We start from the raw sequence: 19,260 nt of genomic DNA, 5'->3' as shown, positions 1-19,260 counted from the left end.
GGCTGAAATGTCTTATCGACGTCCATGCTGGTGCAGAATAACTTTTCCTGCTGCAAATTGTGGCTTTTGATAGTGCATTTCTGAAGTGAAGAACAATGCGCGCACTGCCAAGGCACTGTAGACACCAACAATGTGGGTCAATAAGAGAAACAGGCTGTTGGCACCTGCTGCACTTCGTAAATCCCGTCAATGGGTGGGACATTGACGGGAAGACTTCCTCAGCCAAATTAAATTCAATGGCTGAGATGGAAAAAAGGACCCGCTGACAAGAGGGAAAAAAAACAAACACTGCTTTGGTTTTTGTTTGTTTTTTTACAAGATAAAAAAAATAAAACCTGAGGATAAAAGAGAACGATAAAAAAAGGAACATGAGAGTGGGAAGACAACAAGGCAAAATTGAATGACATTCAAGAATATGAGTTCTTAGTTCCACAGAAAACTAAGACCTGAGGAGCTACGCGTCTACATCAGGCAGGAAGGCACTTGCGCATGCAGTGTGGTCAGTCGCAAACTTTCTAAAGTTCTTAAAATGGCAATACACTTTTAAACCTGTCCCTGCCAGGGCTCCGTGGATGATGTCACCTACATGTGAGAATATGCTGTCTGCTTATCCTGGGATAATGACAAGTACACACCAGAAATGAAGTGGCCACCGCCACTTGGCTATCTGAGGATGCTAGAAAAGAATATTGTGTATCATAACAGCCTCCTGCAATTCTGAGAGACCTGAAACTTCACTACCCAGCACTAGGTAAGGCTGCATGCTGGCAGCCGAATCCACTTCAGGCTGTTCAGACCTGCCAACGAGCAGGATTCAGGTGATAAAGCAGAGACCTAGTTGTAGCAGTTTGGAAAACGCTGTCCGGGGATCACATTGCCCTGAAACCTGTCCCAAGATCTGTGATGGAATGGAAAAGGCACAGGAGAATGGACCAGCCTGGAAAGTAAAAAATCCAAATGGAGCTCTTTCAGAATATTAGTCGTAAAGAGGCGGGCAGAAACACGCTGAAAATGCGAAGAAGGGAGTAGAGAAACAAGATGGCGGACAGACACCGACACAGTTCTGAAGCTTCACGCTTTCCTTTACATTTTTGCAGCGTTCTACAACCTTTTTTCCTACTACATTAATGCCACACTCGAAAAGGAAGGGAGTAGTGAGAGCTGCGATGTCACCAGCGCTCTCTGCTACTCCAAATTTGCTGCAATTGCTTGAGCGGCAGATTGGCGTTAGACCTCAGCTACCTAATTGGCAGGCAGGATCTGTGGCGAATTTGAGCATGGGAGCACTCTACTCCTTAGATCAAATGTCACTCTAACGTCCAATGCCAGCAGGGACAAGGAGAGAGGAGACTAGCTCTGGGAGTGAAGAGGAGGAAAACCCGGAGCTAGACCTTGACAGTGGCTCACCTGAGGGAGAATTGAAGGCCGAGAAGATCAGCGTTCAGGCAGGGAAGCCTGATTTTAAACCACCAATTACCTGGGAAATGCTCTATGAGGCTATTAATGGCTTGGATGCGAAAGTTGGAAAGACCTCACAAGATATGGAGGTACTACCGTGTTTCCTCGAAAATAAAACCTAGAATGATTTTCGGGGTAGGTCTTAATATAAGCCCTATCCAAAAATAAGCCCTAGTTGCCTGCAGCAGCGCTCCCCTCTCCACCCCCCCACGCAGTTGAACCCCCGCTGACATTTCTCTCTCCCTCCCATTACAACACTACTGACTGCAAAACCGATATACCTTGTAAACGGCAGCATCGGCAAAAATCTAATCAGGCTGCTTTGTGACCTTCTCGTCTCCCTCCTGGGCGTTCCTCTGCCGCATTGCTGATGACCTCATCAGTGATGCGACAGAGGAACACCAAGGAGGGAGAAGAGAAGGCTGCAAAGCAGCCTGATTAGATTTTTGCCAATGCTGCCGTTTGCAAGGTATATTGGTCTCGTGGTTGGCGGCGTTCTAATGAGAAGAAGAAATGGAAGTGACAGTGGGGGTTCAACTGCGCAAGGGGGGATAGAAAGATGCTGTACGGGGGAATGGGAGGAAGGGAGGGATTGAAGCTGGGCAAGGGTTCTGCTGCACAAGGGATGGGACGGGAGCTGCCTGGAACTCCTTCAGACAGCTTGATTTCTGTATAGAAGACATAGAATTACATAGAAAGGGGTTTGGGAGGGAGAGAGGGAAGGCAAAAGGAGATGGGTGAGAGGGAAGGAAATATGTCGCACATGGAGGGGGGAGGGAAAGAAAGGAAAGAGGAAGAATTGGGGTGCAAGAGAGGAAGGGAGAGATGATAACTGTACATGAAAAAAAAGAAGACCTACTCCGAAAATAAGACCTAGTGCGTTTTTTGGGCCCAAAATTAATATAAGACAGTGTCTTATTTTTGGGGAAATGCGGTAGTTTCAAAAGTTGATGCTTTTTCTTCTATTATAGAAAAGCTAAGCAGGAGTGTTTGCAAAAAATTAAAACAGAAACTGGTCATTTGAAATAATCTATATCAGTCATTGTTAAAGACCAGAATTTTCTTCAAAGAATGATTGAGCAAATGGAAAACTTTAACAGGTATTTAAATTTAAGGATTTTGAACTGTCCTAAGATTCCAGCCATGTCACCAATTGAAATCTTTAAGAAGTTTCTTCTTGAAAATTTAAATTTTCCATTGTCCACCCATTAATAAAGCTTATTTTCTTCCAACTTCTAAGGGGAAAAATATCTCCCCTCAAAATGTTTCATCAACCTCTGGGAATGAAGATTTGTTACAGGATTTGACTAGGATTCTGGAAAACTCTTTCTCAGAAGTTAAAGAGCGAGCAATATCATTGGTGAACTTTGTATTTGAACAGGATCTTACATCTGTAATGAGAATTTTCTTTAAGAAGGGAGCAATCTCATTCTGTGGTCAGAAAATATGGATATATCCAGAAGTAACGAAGTGTACGCAAGATAGACGGAGAGAATATTTAGCAATGTGAGATGAAACAAGAAAATTGGGTGCCACCTTCCTGCTTGCTTATCCCTGCAAATGCATACTAAAATATTTGAGTATAAGATATGTGTTTTTCCTCCCGGAACATTTAAGATCCTTTTTGGACCTTAAGAAGCTGACCAATAGCTCAGGATAAGAAATGTATGAATTAGTCAAGCTTCAACTGTTTAAGCCTTTTCTTGACTATCTATTATTGCAAACTTTTCTCCCAAATTATCAGTTTCTCTTCTCTATATTGTTGTGGTCTGAGGAAGAGATTTATTCCATAGTATTACCTATTCAGTTCAATAATTTCCTTTTCTTTTTCTATTCTGAAATTTACTCTGTTTTATTAGAATGAGTGTTATACATGTAATGATTTAATAAAGATATAAATAAATATAAAATTAAAAAAAATAAAATGCGAAAAAGGATCATCACCTCCAAATCCATACGCTCTTGGAGGCTGTGGAGACCAGTCTCAGCAAAGGCATCAGCCGGATCCTAATGAAATACAAGTGGCAGGAGTCAGAAGAAACATAAAATCTGCATGGCAAATACTGCAATCAAAAACTGGCAGGGCCAGACAAGAGAGCTCCAAAAAGGAAGCTTCGCCACAGATGCCATAAACCGAAAAAGGCCCGACACCCTCATTGGCTGCATCAAACGAGTGGAGTCAGAGGAACGCTGTTCACAGGAGCCAAATAAAATCCAGTGATAAGGCCGACTCCGCAAACATGGCAGGGCATTGTAGAGGTACATGCTGCATGTCAAAAGAGTCCCTACACTTGGAATGCAGACTCCAGAACGGCCCCTGGGCGAGATTTTCTTTGGAAGGCATGGACCCAGCCCGGCTCCCCAGTCCAAGAGGAGAATGAGGAGGCAAAATCCAAAGCTCCTGCCACTTCCCTCAGTGTGCTATGGCATGCGTTTCAAATTCACTGATCTGGCACCCATCAGGCGCAATCAATGTCTAAATCCAATAGATTAGGGGCTGAGGAGTCCATCCCAATTGATTTTGAGTAAAATTGAGGAGTTTTTGAGGCAGAATTTAAAGTAAGAAAAAAAAAAGATCAATTTTAAAATCAAAGATGGCTGCCGTCACAAATTCACGGCAAAAATAACAAACATCCAAAAATAAAAATTAGTGATATGGGGTCTGGGGAGGTGGGGTACCTGAATCCTACCCACAGAAACTGTGAAAAACGGGTTTTAAAACGTTTTCCAAGCCACCCCCGAAGTTTCCATAGGAAACAATGGAGTTACTCACAGACACACAGCCTTCTGTCTGTCAGCGTTTTTCAGCAGCTGAATGAAGAAAATGACTTTTCTGCCTCAGAACAGCTCCAAATGACCAGGAATGCCAGCCGGTTGGTGACCAACCCCCAACCTCCGCCCCACAGATCCTCTGCCACACGGTCGGGGGCAGGAAAGGCAGCCTGCACCCTGAAACTTGGGTGGGTTTCTGTCTATATGCACTAAGCCTGCGCTAGAAACCTGCGACTGTCGGGTCACCGGCCAGAAAACTCCACAGGAGAGACCCTGGGTACTTCCAGAAGGTGGCACACAGCAGGCTGGCTTCACAGATCACCAGAGTTTCTCTGTGAAGCTGCAGTCCGGCTCAGTAAGACTGCATCATTTTCTCTGAAAGTGGACCACCGGGGACGGGTCTCAAGGCACTGAAGCCACTGAGAAACAAACGAACTTTAAATGAAACAATAAGAAACAGAAGCAGAGCAACAGAAAAAGACTTCTGCCCAGACTGCTTGCAGAAATTGAAACTGTTTCTACCACTAGGGAGTGTGCAGCATATGTTGTGAAAAGATGTGAATTCTGCAACACCCAGACTGCGGGTTGGGACTGAACACCTAGCTTATGGAATCTGGAAGGGACGTAACAGAAGGGCGCCTAACAGTTTGCGAGTCACTTCAGGGATGACCCTGCGCTCCAGAGAAAACTATGCAGGCTGGCCAGTCAGCTACAGACTGAAGTCTGTGAATTCTCAAACAGGCAGAGCTTTAAAATCACTCCAAGCATTAAAAAAAGGGGACAAAAGTACATCGAATTAAAACAATAAAATGGGAAGAGCATAGCACACACAACTGCATTCATGCATTGCAGAAGGAAAAAACTGCAGAGGGTGCTAAACTGATCAGTGAAATACTATAGAGGCAAAGTGAAAATCTAGAGTGGATTCCTTCTGCAACACGTGACTAAAGGGAAATAACCCTACTGTCTAGAATGTCGGTTCCTACTGCACTGGAACATGAATTACCATAAGTATCTTCAGTCAGACAGAAACAAGATAATCATACCATGTATAATACAGTTCAAGTTTTTCAGTATCTATATCAAAAGAGTAAGATAAAAAGGTTAAAAGACATGCTCATACATTTCCTAATTTTGTAGCCAATTCTGTACTGTCATCTACAACAGAAATACATAATGTAATCATTGCATACCAAAAACCTTTGTTCAACATTTAATCATTTTAACATCTGTATAACTTCTAAGTAAACAGCTTTTAGTTATCTGAAACAGAAGTCTTGGATCTCAAAATTCATTCAACAATTTTCTTGACTGAAAACATAAGTCATGTTTCCCCTTAGCCCTCTTCAGGAAGAATATTAGTTAAGAGCCTTAAATCCACAGTTATATACTCCATATGACCATTTATTTGAAAACAGTCATTCTAATCGTACTTTACTGCTAGAATAGCACAGTTACTTACCATAATGGGTATTATTCAGACAGAGAAGGCAGATATTCTCACATGTGGGTGATGTCATCCATGGAGCCCGCACTACCGACTTGCAAGATTATCAGTTCTATGCCCAAGTGAAGAAGCCAACCAGGGGAGGTAGGTGGATGTGAGAATATCTGCCTGCTTTCCCCAGATAATACCCATTACGGTAAGTAACTGCTTTATCCAAGGACAAGCAGGCAGTATATTCTCACATGTGGGACTCCCTAGCTTACGAAATGGGATGGAGGGAGTGTTGGCCTCTAAATAAAACAGAAATATGAAGGTCTCTGCTCAAAAGCAGATATATTGTCCTGTTTGAGAAGGTGGAGCAAGGGAAGAAAAAGAAAAGAAAATAATAAGAGGCATATAACCCTTCCTCAGAAAGAGGAAAGGGTAACAATATAAGAACAGGAACTTGTAGGGAAGCTCTAAAAAAGGAGACAACCTCAGAAAGGCAGGAGACACTAGAAGGACTCAAGGAGAAGAGTAGACAGGGTAAGAGAAAAAATGTCACTTATAGGAGTGCCAGAAGCAAAAATCCCAGAAAGCTATTTGTTTCCTCTTGTGAAGACAGGAGATGAAAGGATAAACAAAAAATTGGAAAAACAAAAAGAAAGGGTGGTTCCTATTGAATAGACTAAAGCTGTAGTATGAAACTGGGAACAAAAGCACAGAAAGGAGAGAAATTCCATATTATAGATGGTAGAAGAGAACTGAAAAGAAAGACAATCTGACTGAAGACTGAGTGAGATGTGAACATTTCTGCCAGGGGGCTGTCGGAAAGCTCTGGAATGTCTTGTAAAGAGAACAGAGCCAATGGAAGAATAGCCGAGGAGAAGCAGTTTCTCTTATGATATATGCAGGAAGAAACAAGGAGGAACTATTTGAGAGGTGGCTGAATAAACAGTGAACAGGAGATAGAAACTATTAAATGCTCCCGCCGAAGTCATAAGGATTGATATTTTAGAGAGCGGAATATGCAAATTTATGCACAGAATCTGGCTACAGGCTGTACAGAGGAAAAATAACAGAGTGTATAGACCTCAGACTTTAGCGAGCTAATGCAGAGAAATAAGACCGTTTCCTATTCAAAGAATTGGTAGGGAAAGTGTAATGAAAAGAACAACCAAGAATGTGGATTCAGTCAGAAAAAGGAGTAAAGCCAGAAAGAAATGTAATCCAATGGAAGCAAACTTTGGGGTGACCGGATGGCTTGGAAAAATAGTTATGAAGAGAACCAGACAGGAAAGGCATAGCCTTTGGAATAAGAAAATAAGTACATATATATGTACCAGAAGTCACCTAGAACTTGAACCTTGGCGTTTTGGTCCTAATACCAGGCTTGTATGTCTGAGCGAAGTTTAGAAATGGAAAGAGGCACAGGAAGACCTCAGGGACTTGTGCATGATCACAGGGGAAGTGCAGAGTCCAAACTCATAACCCAAGGTGCTACAGCTTTGCAAATGGCTCTAGAAGCTAGAGAGGCAGGTAAGCCACCAAAGAATGAGGTGGCTATGAAGAAGTAGAAAAGTTAGAAAAAAATTACAATCTTAAAGGAAATTTAAAGAGCACATTTCTAGTGGATGTTAAGGTCAACACTTAAACCACTTGCAATCCTAATGGCTGTGGTGAAGTGAGAATGTGGGTATACCCAAAAGTAGAAGATAGAACTAGTGGCGGTAGAACATGAAGTCCACTAGCACAGTCGGAAAAATTGGAACGTGGGAAGAAAGTATGTTGTGTATTTGAAAAAATAGAAAACAGCACCAGAAAAATTAAAATCCAACATAGCAGTCGTCAGAGATTTGAAAAAAATAAAAAAGTACGTAGGAATAACTATAAAATGTTAAATGACTTGCCCAGAGTCTCATGGAGCTGCACCAGGAGTTGAACTCACAACTTCACGGTCATGAGGCAGGTGTTCCAAGCACTAGAGCATTCTTTCAATGAATGTATGTCAGATTGTAAGCACGAAGGAGGACATAAAGAGGTCGGAGAAAAAGCCAGAGGAACAAAGAGCCACGATAGGGAATAACAGCAGTACTCTAGAGTGTTGAAGAAACTTTGCCAAGTACTGGGTTAGTCTGAAGTTTCCAAAGAATGGAGTGCCATTGGTGATGTAATTAAGTGGTCTGCAAGGAAAAAAAAAGAATAAAATGCATTGCAGGAGGAAATGCCATGGAGAAAAAAATTGCAAAGGATTTATGTTCAAACAATTTTATTGATGAAAATAGCGAAACAATCATAAACAGACTAAACATATCAAAGTCAGGAAGAGACAATGGAACATCTTCCACAGCAGAGAGAACAGTCATCACCATGTTTTATATACATAATGCAAAAAAAAACCAACACAAAAACAACCTATCCAACTACTCCCCACTAACAGACCTGGGTCCAGAAGCAAAACCAAAGCAGACCAGGGCCCTGGACTCTTATGAACCATGGAGTAGTCCATCCATCATCCCATCCCCCCTCAACAGGAAAACTATTATATCAGATGCAAAATGTACAAAAAGACCTCCCCCCACCCTACCCAAAGAGCGCAGTCTCATAGCCAAATTCAAATGGCCCACCCCACCCCCAGGAACTCTCCATCCATCCCCCCAGGTACTCTCCATCCAGTCAACTGCAAACAGCCCAAATTAGGACAACCACGTTAGTATGGCACTACAGCCCTTTGGGTGCAAGGACTTCAAGTAGGGATGCCAGATGCTCATGAACAAAAGCTTCCACTTCCTTGACCCCCTGACATTCCTTGCCTCCCAGGTAGCCAACTGATCGCAAAGGATTTAAAAGATAAACAAGCAACAAGAAAGAAATAATGAAATTTATGAAAAATAAGAAGCAGGAAGGCAAACTCAACTAAACAAAGTTTAGATACATGTTCTTCACTCCGTGGAAAACGAAAAACTGATGACTTTGTGAGCTGGCATCAGATGGGAAGGCACTCATGAATGTACAGTGCGGGCAATCTTAAAGCTTTCTAAAGCTTAAAGTGACAGTAAACTTTTACAATGTCAGTACCAGGCTCTGTGGATGACGTCACCCATATGCTGCCTGCTTGTCCTGGGATAATATTTATTACAATTTCCTACAGTGTTAACAGATCAACATAGCTTTGGGACCAGAGTAGTAAAGAGAAGCAGACAACAGAGAAGACCAATATATTATACAGGATATTATTTTATTTCTGACCAAATGTGCCTATTTCATATTTATGACAATCTCTGGTAAAAAAAAATTTTCTTTGAATGTTTACTCATTCACCAGATTTGAGAATTTCTCACACTAATTTGTATTGCTTTCATGATATTCACATGGGTACAGGACAGACCTCCATGTACTGCCTCACTAGTATAAAAATCCATTTCACTGAATATCTACCCATTAATTTGCTAGGGAACAGAAATTACAGCATCATCAGAAAAATTGTGCTTTGCTATTAACCACAAAGAATACCTTTACTGTTTTAGACTTACATAACAAAGCATCAGAGCAGCCCTCTTTAAAAATGGTTTTGCTGTATATAAATACTTCTGGCTGTTAGTTATCATCAGGTACCTGAAAGTTAAAAAGAAGGAACACAATTTAATCTTGGAGCAATTAAATTTAATTCATCCATTTCTTTTGCAATAGCACATAAATATACCATGTATACTCAAATATAAAACGAGATTTTGGGACCAAAAAGATGGCCCAAATATGGGGATCTTGGTTTATATTCAGGCCACCCGTGAGATCTGGTAGTCCAGCAGTGTGCTGGGACAGGAGGGATCCCTTCAGTCTCCTGTCCCGGCCGACTCTACTAACTTTTACCTCCCTCCCCCTTCCCGATGTACCTTTTAAATCCCTGGTGGGCCGGGACAGCAGGGATCCCTCCCACCCCTGTCCCAGCCATTTCTAAGAATTTTTACCTCCCTTTCGCCACATACCTTTAGAATCCCTGGTGGCCCAGTGGTGAACTGCAGCAGTAGCAACCTTCCTTTGCTCCTGACCTTCCTTTGCTAGCTGATTGGATGCTGCAAGTTCTCATGGTCCTGCAAGAACTCACGGCAGCCAATCAGCTAGCGGCTCTGCACGGGCAGGAGCGGAGGAAGTTCACTCACCGCTGGACCACCAGGGATTCCCAAAGATATGCGAGGGAGGTGGAAGAGAGGTAAAAATTCTTAGAATTGGCTGGGACAGGAGGCAGAAGGGATCCCTGCAGTCCTAGCCCACTGCTGGACCACCAGGACCTACGGCAGGCCCGGTGGAAGCCTGCAAGGCATCATGAGGGAGGGGGAATACAGAACCTGGCAGGGCAGGGTAGGGTACAGGGCAGGAGAGGGAGTGAGTGAGGAGGTTGGATGCAGATCAAGGGGCAGGGGACAGGGTGCAGAGCCTGGTAGGACAGGGCAGGGCAAGGCAGGGCAAGGCAAGGCAAGGCACTGCACTTCAATATTAACCCCCTTACAAAATTTGTTTGGTTAGTATCATTACAAAATTTGTTTGGTTAGTATCATTACAAAGACCAATTGTGGAAGGGGGGGTAAATTTTCCAAATTTTTATAGGTATCATCAAGCCTATATTTTAAGACAGGGTATGTATTGGATCCTCCCAGATCTCATGGAAAATGTACCAGATTGGCTGTATTTAGAATGGCAGCTCCTGTTCCCTTTATATCCAGAACATCTAATTACCATAACAATGCCTAGGAGATATAAAGATAACAGAATCTTTTTAGATACTTGGAAAACATTGAGATACATAAGTAACCTATCACCAGAACCAATAGCTAAATCTCTAAATCAATCAATATGGGTAAACTCCAGGATCAGAATTGGCGGATTTAAAATCGTCTGGAAACAATGGATAAATGCAGGAATAAGAACATTGAATGATGTCATATCAGAAGGTTCCTTGCTTAGTTTTTCACAATTGCAAAATAAATTTGGACTAAATAAAACACAATATTTTAAATGGATGCAATTGAAGCAAGCCATTCAGGTAGGGTTCCCTGAATGGAAAGATCTTAATACCCAATATAGTTTGCAAGTTTTATGTTTCCAGGCGGATTTCTTGGGACACCAAGCCGCAAAATGGTATAAATTAATATATGGATTTCTAAATAAAAAAAAGAAAACTGGACTTAGGGATATTTGGAGCATTGAGATTGGACAGACAATTTCTGCATCTCAATGGCCAAGATTCTGGTCCTGGAGATTAAGATTAACAAAGTCAGCATCTATGAGTCAAACATGGATATTTTTATTACATAGAGTGTCATGGACCCTGATGCGCTTGCAAAAAATAGATAATACTAGATCTAATAGATGCTGGCATTGTAAAATAGAAGTAGGGACATTAGATCATTTAATTTTTTTTTGTCCTTGCATAAAAGTCTTTTGGAATTTAATCTGGCCCCAAATTAACATATTACTAGAAAATCATATTGGTCTCTCATATGATACCATATTATTTGGTACTGCAATGAGAACACAAAGTCCAATATCAGCAAACAATAACAAACTGCTTTTAATATTGACAGGAGTTGCCATGCAGCAAATCACACAAAATTGGAAGGATTATACCAAGCTAAATTATACATTCTGGTGGAACTCGGTGTGTCACATTTACAAAATGGAGAAAATATTGGCATTACAACAAGGAAATATAAAAAATTTTAAGAAAATATGGGATCCATTGACAAAATATTCTAAAGATCAGATATCTTAACACATTGATAATAATAATATAGGGTTAGGGAGGGAAATATAGAAATTAATATGAGAAAAAATGAAAAAACAAATAACAGGGGAAAGGGATTCAATATATATGATATGATATTGTACATACAACTATAATTATTATAAATTAAATATTATGCTATTTATTTATTGTAAGAATGAAAATTTTATAAATAAAAATTTAAAAAAAAAAAAAATATTACCCCCCCCTCCCCCGGTTTATATTCGAGTCAACCTTTTTTCCTTCTTTTTTTTTTTGGGGGGGAAAGGGTTACCTCACTTTATATCAGTTTATATTCGGGTCAGTTTATATTAGAGTATATATGGTAACGGTTACCAGGTAACCCATTGCTTTGGAGAGGGTTAAAGAAACAATATAAAGAGGAGAGGAGCAGAGACACTCACTTTATTTGGCTGGAGGATCATTGGCATCCCCGACAGCAAAGGAATGTCTGGTATGCCAGGAGAGGGGAGTGGAGGATGAGAAAGGAACAATGTGTTGGGCCACCCCCCTCCCAGTTCACCCCAGGAACCCCCAAATTGGAGGGCTGGTTACACCCTTGGTTAAATCTGGAGTTATCAGTGGAGAGCACAGATGTTTGTTTATTAAACACTTAATATACTGCTTAGGCTAGAAATGAGATCAAAGTGGTTTACAATATAATAATAAATAATGAAAAGAATTCCATTAAAAAACAGAAAAGAGGAAAAAAGCAAGGATAAGAATATAGTACACTCACATTCCCAATATAAATACTTTACTATGCAAATTATAACAAAGGATTTCAGTTAGCTGAATAAAGGAAAGTTAATTCAAAGTAATGGGCCTTTAGATGTCTTTTAAAGTTTAATAAAGACTCTTCTTAGGATAGGGGAATAAAGAGCAGCAAAAAAGGAGAGCTACTGAGGTGCTGCAGAATGAATGTACTTGTCAGTAGGATGAGTTTGAGAGTTTAATCTGTTTAAAGAAATGGATAGGGAGCTAATGAAGTTACTTGAGAAGAGAGGTTGTATGAATGTAGCAGCAGATATATTAGTGATAGGAAGAAGTTCAAAAGTGGCATTGTGAGACTCAAAGGTGACGGGGAGGAATATGTAGAAGCTGATAATGAAAAGGCCGAATTGCTTAACAAATATTTCTGTTCTGTGTTCACGGATGAAGCGCCGGGAGCGGGACTGCAGAAGACAAACGTGAATAGGGATGGAGGAGTAATAGAACTTGATCAATTTTCAGAGGATTGTGTTTGTGAGTAGCTAACTAAAATTATGGTAAACAAAGCGATGGGGCCGGATGGTGTACATCCAAGGGTGCTGAAGGAACTTAGGGAAGTTCTGGTAGATCCTTTTCAACGAGTCTCTAGAGTCGGGAATGGTACCGGAAAACTGGAGAAGGGTGGAGGTGGTCCCTCTCCACAAAAGTGGAAGTAAGGAAGAAGCAGGGAATTATAGGCCGGTAAGTCTGACTTCTGTGGTAAGCAAATTAATGGAAATGCTTTTAAAACAGAGAATGGTCAAGATTCTGGAATCCTGTGGATTACAGGACCGGAGGCAACATGGATTCACTAGAGGTAGGTCTTGTCAGACAAATCTGATCAATTTCTTTAACTGGGTAACCAGAGATTTGGATAGATGGCAAGAAAACTAGGATCCAATTGTGCGCTAGGTGTGGTGTATTTAGATTTTAGCAAAGCCTTTGACAGTGTTCCACACAGATGTCTAATAAATAAACTGAGTGCCGTTGGAATGGGTCCCAAAGTGACGGGCTGGGGCAGGAACTGGCTGAGTGGAAGGCAATAGAGGGTAGTGATCAATGGAGATTGCTCTGAGGAAAGGGATGTTGCCACTGGTGTGCCTCAAGGTTCTGTTCTTGGGCCTGTTTTTTTAAACATTTTTATAAATGATATTGCTGAAGGGTTGTCGGGTAGGATTTGCCTTTTTACGGATGGTAACAAAATCTACAATAGAGTAGACTCGCCAGATGGTGTGAATAATGTGAAGAAAGACCTGGCGAAGCTTGAAGAATGGTCTGAAATTTGGCAGCTAATATTTAATGCTAAGAATGCAAGGTCATGAATTTAGGCTGTAAAAACTCGAGGGAATGGTATAGTTTAGGGGGTGAAGAACTTATGTAAATGATAGAAGAGCAGGACTTGGGTGTGATTATATGTGATGATCTTAAGGTGGCCAAACAGGTTGAAAAGGTGATAGTGAAAGCTAGAAGGATGCTAGGTTGCATAGCGAGAGATATGGCCAGTAGGAAAAAGGGGTATTGATGACTCTGTATAAGACTCTGGTGAGACTTCATTTAGAATATTGTGAAATATGCCAAAATTTTATGCACTAAAAAAAAAAAAAGAATATTGTGTACAATTCTGGAGGCTGCACCTTCAAAAAGATATAAAAAGGTTGGAGTCGGTCCTGAGGAAGGCCACTAAAATGGTATGTAGTCTTCATGATAAGGCGTATGGGGACAGACAAAGTTCTCAATCTATATATTTTGGAGGAAAGGCGGGAGAGGGGAGGTATGATAGAGAGGCTTAAATACCTACGTAATAAAAATGTGCATAAGTCAAGTCTCTTTCATTTGAAAGGAAACTGCAATGAGAGGGCATAGGATGAAGTTAAGAGGTGACAGGCTCTTGAGAAATCTGAGGAAATACTTTTTTATAGAAAGGGTGATAGATGTGTGGAACAGTCTCCTGGAAGAGATGGTGGGATGTGGGATCTCTCAAAGAAAGAGATAATGGTTACTGCAGATGGGCAGACTAGATGGGCCATTTGGTCTTTTTCTGCCGTCATGTTTCTATGTTTCTATCAGGTACTGTGACCTGGATTGGCCACTGTCGGAAACAGGACTGGATGGACAATTGTTCTGACCCAATATGGCTTTCTTATGTTCTTATGGAGGAAATAAGTCATGTGGCAAAATTTTGAACAGATTGAAGGTGAATAAAATGGTTTAATAGGAGACCTGCAAGGATCACATTGCAGTAATCTAAGTAGGAGGTAATAACGAATTTGGATAAAGGTTGTAATAGTATGCTCAGAAAGAAAGGGAAGAATTTTGGTAACGTTATAGAGAAAGAAACAACAAATTTTAGCAGACTATTAGGATATGGGCAGAGAAAGAGAGATCCAGATTTATTCAAATAATTCAAACCTTGTATAGTTCCCCTTCTGCCAGATTATATATTAACAATACTTTCTCAGAGCGTTTTCGTCTGGAAAGGGGAGTTAGACAAGGATATCCCTTGTCTCCTTTGCTTTTTGATATTGTTCTGGAACCCTTGTTGGCTATACAGTAGGCAAAGGAGGTACAGGGGAAGGAGGAGAAAGAAGTGGCAGAAAGACTTAACATGTTCTTTTCGTATGAATTTTCAAAAGAGGACACATCCAACATACCCTGAGCAAATCTTCAAAGGACACCAAGCAGAAAAATTAGCATCCATGGAAGTAAGCTTTTAAGACGTACGCAGACAGATAGAAAAATTAAAAACTGACAAATCCCTGGGTCCGGACGGAATTCACCCAAGGGTTCTGAAAGAACTAAAGAAGGAAATAGTGGAAATACTGCAGCAAATTTGCAATCTATCCCTGAAAACAGGCGTGATCCCGGAGGATTGGAAGATAGCCAACGTTATGCCCATCTTTAAAAAGGGGTCAAGAGGTGACCCAGGAAACTACAGACCGGTGAGTTTGACCTCGGTTCCGGGGAAGATGCCGGAAGCACTGATAAAAGATATCGATGAGCATTTTGAAAGAAATAAACTTCTGATAACTAGCCAACATGGATTCTGCAAAGGGAGATCGTGCCTAACGAACTTATTGCACTTCTTCGAAGGAATTAACAAACGGATGGACAAAGGAGACCCCATAGACATCGTATATCTAGATTTCCAAAAAGCCTTTGACAAGGTACCCCATGAACGCCTGCTTCGGAAACTGAAGAACCATGGGGTGGAAGGAGACGTACACAGATGGATCAAAAATTGGTTGGCGGGTAGAAACAGAGGGTAGGAGTGAAGGGCCACTAGTTGGACTGGAGGAAGGTCACGAGTGGTGTTACGCAGGGGTCGGTACTCGGACCGCTGCTTTTTAATATATTTATAAATGATCTAGAAACAGGGACGAAGTACGAAATAATAAAATTCGCAGACGACACCAAACTATTTAGTGGTGCTCGGACTAAAGAGGACTGCGAAGAATTGCAAAGGGACTTGAACAAACTAGAGGAATGGGCAACGAGATGGCAGATGAAGTTCAACGTAGAAAAATGTAAAGTATTACATGTAGGAAGCAGAAACCCGAGGTACAGCTATATGATGGGAGGGATGTTACTGAATGAGAGTACCCAAGAAAGGGACTTGGGGGTAATGGTGGACAAGTCAATGAAGCCGGCGGCACAGTGCGCAGCGGCCGCTAAGAAAGCGAATAGAATGCTAGGTATAATTAAGAAGGGTATTACAACCAGAATGGAAGAAGTTATCCTGCCGTTGTATCGGGCGATGATGCATCCGCATCTGGAGTACTGCGTACAATATTGGTTGCCGTACCTTAAGAAGGATATGGTGATACTCGAGAGGGTGCAAAGGAGAGCGACACGTCTGATAAAAGGTATGGAAAACCTTTCATACGCTGAGAGATTAGAAAAACTCGGACTCCTTTCCCTGGAAAAGAAGAGACTTAGAGGGGATAGGATAGAGACCTACAAGATCATGAAGGGCATAGAGAAAGTGGAGAGGGCCAGATTTTTCAAACTTTCGAAAAATTCAAGAACGAGAGGGCATTCGGAAAAGTTGAAAGGGGACAGCTTCAAAACAAATGCTAGGAAGTTTTTCTTCACCCAACGTGTGGTGGACACCTGGAATGCGCTTCCAGAGGGCGTGATAGGACAGAGTATCGTATTGGGGTTCAAGAAGAGATTGGACAAGTTTCTGTTGGAAAAAGGGATAGAGGGGTATAGATAGAGGATTACTGCACAGGTCTTGGACCTGTTGGGCCGCCGCATGAGCGGACTGCTGGGCAAGATGGACCTCAGGTCTGACCCAGCGGAGGCACTTCTGATTTATTTGCAGTATATAAATAAATTATGTTTATGCAAGTCGGGAATATAAGATCTCTGCTTATGCAGATGATATCTTGCTTCATTTAAAGATTCCTGAATCCACCATTCTGCATTTACTGGAATTGATTGATAGGTTTGGTAAATTCTCTGGATACAAAATAAATTTGAGCAAATTGGAGGTTCTTCCGTTAAATGTGCATTGTGCAAAAGGATTATTTGATCCATTCCCTTTCCTTTAGAAGGAAGAGGGTATAAAATATTTAGGTATTATGATTCTGAATACATTGGAAGACACGATTACAGTAAATGAAAAATCTTTATTGCTGAAAGTCAAAGAAATGTGTGAGCATTTCTTGGTGGGGGAGAATCCAAACTGTCAAAATAATGATTTTGCCTGTAGTTTGCTACCAAATGAGTATGTTGTCGGTTTATTTTCAAAGGTCTTCTATAAAAAATTAATGGTATTCTTACTAAGGGCTCCTTTTACGAAGCCGCGTTAGCGTTTTAACACGCGTAATAGAGCGCGCTAATTTGCTGGCCACACTAGCAGCTACCGCCTCCTCTTGAGCAGGTGGTAGTTTCTTGGCTAGCGCAGGGGTTAGCGCGTGCTAAAGCTGCTAACGCAGCTTCGTAAAAGGAGCCCTAAATTTATTTGGCTGGGTAAAACTGCTAGAATAGCTTTAGTATCTTTACAAAAAAACAATTGCGGCAGGTGGGGTAAATTTTCTAAATTTTTATAGATACTATCAAGCATTTATTCTGCATCAGGGTATGTATTGGATCCTTCCTAAAGTCTTGGAGCATCTTCCATATTGGCTTTATTTAGAATGGTAACTCATGTCCCCATTATGATTATGTCATGTGTTGAGTATCAAATTACTCAGAATTTATAAGGACAATAGCATTTTTTTTACCACCTGAAAAAACTTAAAATTTATTGATAATTTAACATCCGTACTAGAGAATGACACGGGGAGCGATCCCCGCAGCGAACCGCTGCGTGGCTGCGGTTTGGCTGCGGGTTATGGTGACCTCATTAGCAAATCGCCGCAGACGCGGGGACAAATCCTTTCACCGCCCGCAAAAACGGTGAATAGATTTGTCCCCGCAGGCCAATGTCCCCCCTTCTAGGAACCGCTATTTACCTGTGTTTCACCGTGTTCGTGACCGGGTGTTAGATGTCTCCGCCATGTTGTCTGTCTCCTCCAACTTTCGATCCAACTCGCACGTTGCCGCATTTACTCTCGATCCAACTTGCATTTGTCAGATCAACCCTTCCTGCCAATAGAACCCGCCCCCCCCCCCGACGATCGCCGGCAGGAAGGTGCTCAGCCCTTCATGCCGACAGAACCAGCCCTCCCCAACGATCGCGGCAGGAGGATATCCAACCCCTCCTGCCAGCTCCCCCAACAGCCCCCCTATGATCACTGATAGGAGGGTGCCCAACCCCTCCTGCCGGCCCCCCCAACGGCCCCCTATATCGCCAATAGGAGGGTGCCCAACCCCTCCTGCCGGACCCTCCCCCAACAAACCCCGCCATCCCGAAACACCACCCTTAGTCTTACTTTCCAAGCTGGATCGGACGAGCGAGGGCTCGTCTGGCCAGCAGGCCTGCCTCCGTCCAAATGAGGCGGGCCCGCCCCTCCCCTCCCCTGCCTAACCCACAGGATCCTAGGGCCTGATTGGCCCAAGCACCTAAGGCCCCTCCTATAGCGGGAGTGGCTTTAGGTGCCTAGACCAATCAGGCCCTAGGATCCTGTGGGTTGGGCAGGGTAGGGGCGGGCCCGCCTCATTTGGACGGAGGCAAGCCTGCTGGCCATACGTGTGAGGAGCCGTCCGGTCCAACTTGGAAAGTAAGACTAAGGGGGTTCCGGGGTGGGAGGGTTCGTTGGGGGGGGGTCCAGCAGGAGGGGTTGGGTACCCTTCTGCTGCGATTGTCGGGAGGGCCGTTGGGGGGGGTCTACAGGAATACACAGTCTAGTACCCGAACTCGCAATCTGGGCAACTGCAACTGGGCAACCTGATCCCGAAATCTGAGCAACTGCCTGCTGCCGTCGCATATGCTGGGACTCCTGCCTTCGTGTATCTGCCGGATACGCGAAGGCAGAAGTCCCGGCATACGCGACGGCAGCAGGCAGTTGCAAATCAGCTGACGCTGGCGCAATCTTGCACACTGGGAAAGAAGAGAATCTCCGGCGTCAGCTGACTAGCAACCCCCCATCGTATGGGACACCTGCCTTCGCATATCTGCCGGATACACGAAGACAGGAGTCCCAGCAAAAGATGCAGCTGCAGGAAGTTGCTAGTCAGCTGACGCTGATGCCGGAGCTTCTCTTCCTGCCCAGTGTACACCAGGTACTGCTGGACAAGGGGAGGAGGGGAAGAAGGAAGGGAGAAAGGATACTGTTGGACAGGAGGGAAGGGGTACTGCTGGACAATGGGAACAGGGAAGGGAGAAGGGGTACTGCTGGACAAGGGGGAAGTAAAAGGAAGGGAGAAGAGGTACTGCTGAACCTGGCAGAAAAGGAGGGAAAGGAAAGGTGCTACACACTGGAGGGGAAGGTGAGATGGTGCATGGGGAGAGAGCATGTTGGGTTGTGGGGTGCGAAGGAGGGATACCACTGAGGGAAGAGGCAAGGACAGAGAGAGAAAGTGTGCAGGAGGCAGAAAGTGTTGGACTCATGGAGAGGGCAAGATGGATGGGGAGGACAGAAAGGAGGGAAGGAGAAATGTTACACTGGGGAAGGGGGAGAGCGCA

The 19,260-nt window shown here is 42.8% G+C and overlaps 1 protein-coding gene across 1 annotated transcript in view; it reads right to left on the bottom strand.

Moving 5' to 3' along the window:
* The window catches only part of TMTC1 (transmembrane O-mannosyltransferase targeting cadherins 1), a 364,529-nt gene that overhangs the window by 250,037 nt on the left and 95,232 nt on the right, over positions 1 to 19,260 (bottom strand). Inside the window, exon 6 of the mRNA XM_033953227.1 lies at positions 9,190 to 9,271. Within this exon, the coding sequence (XP_033809118.1) occupies positions 9,190 to 9,271 (82 nt within the window). The remainder of the gene's footprint in view (positions 1 to 9,189; positions 9,272 to 19,260) is intronic.

The sequence above is a fragment of the Geotrypetes seraphini genome, chromosome 7, assembly GCF_902459505.1.
Source record: "Geotrypetes seraphini chromosome 7, aGeoSer1.1, whole genome shotgun sequence".
Lineage (NCBI taxonomy): Eukaryota > Metazoa > Chordata > Amphibia > Gymnophiona > Dermophiidae > Geotrypetes > Geotrypetes seraphini.
The sequence above is the reverse complement of the archived record's forward strand: the minus strand, read 5'-3'. Positions and strand labels throughout refer to the sequence as shown.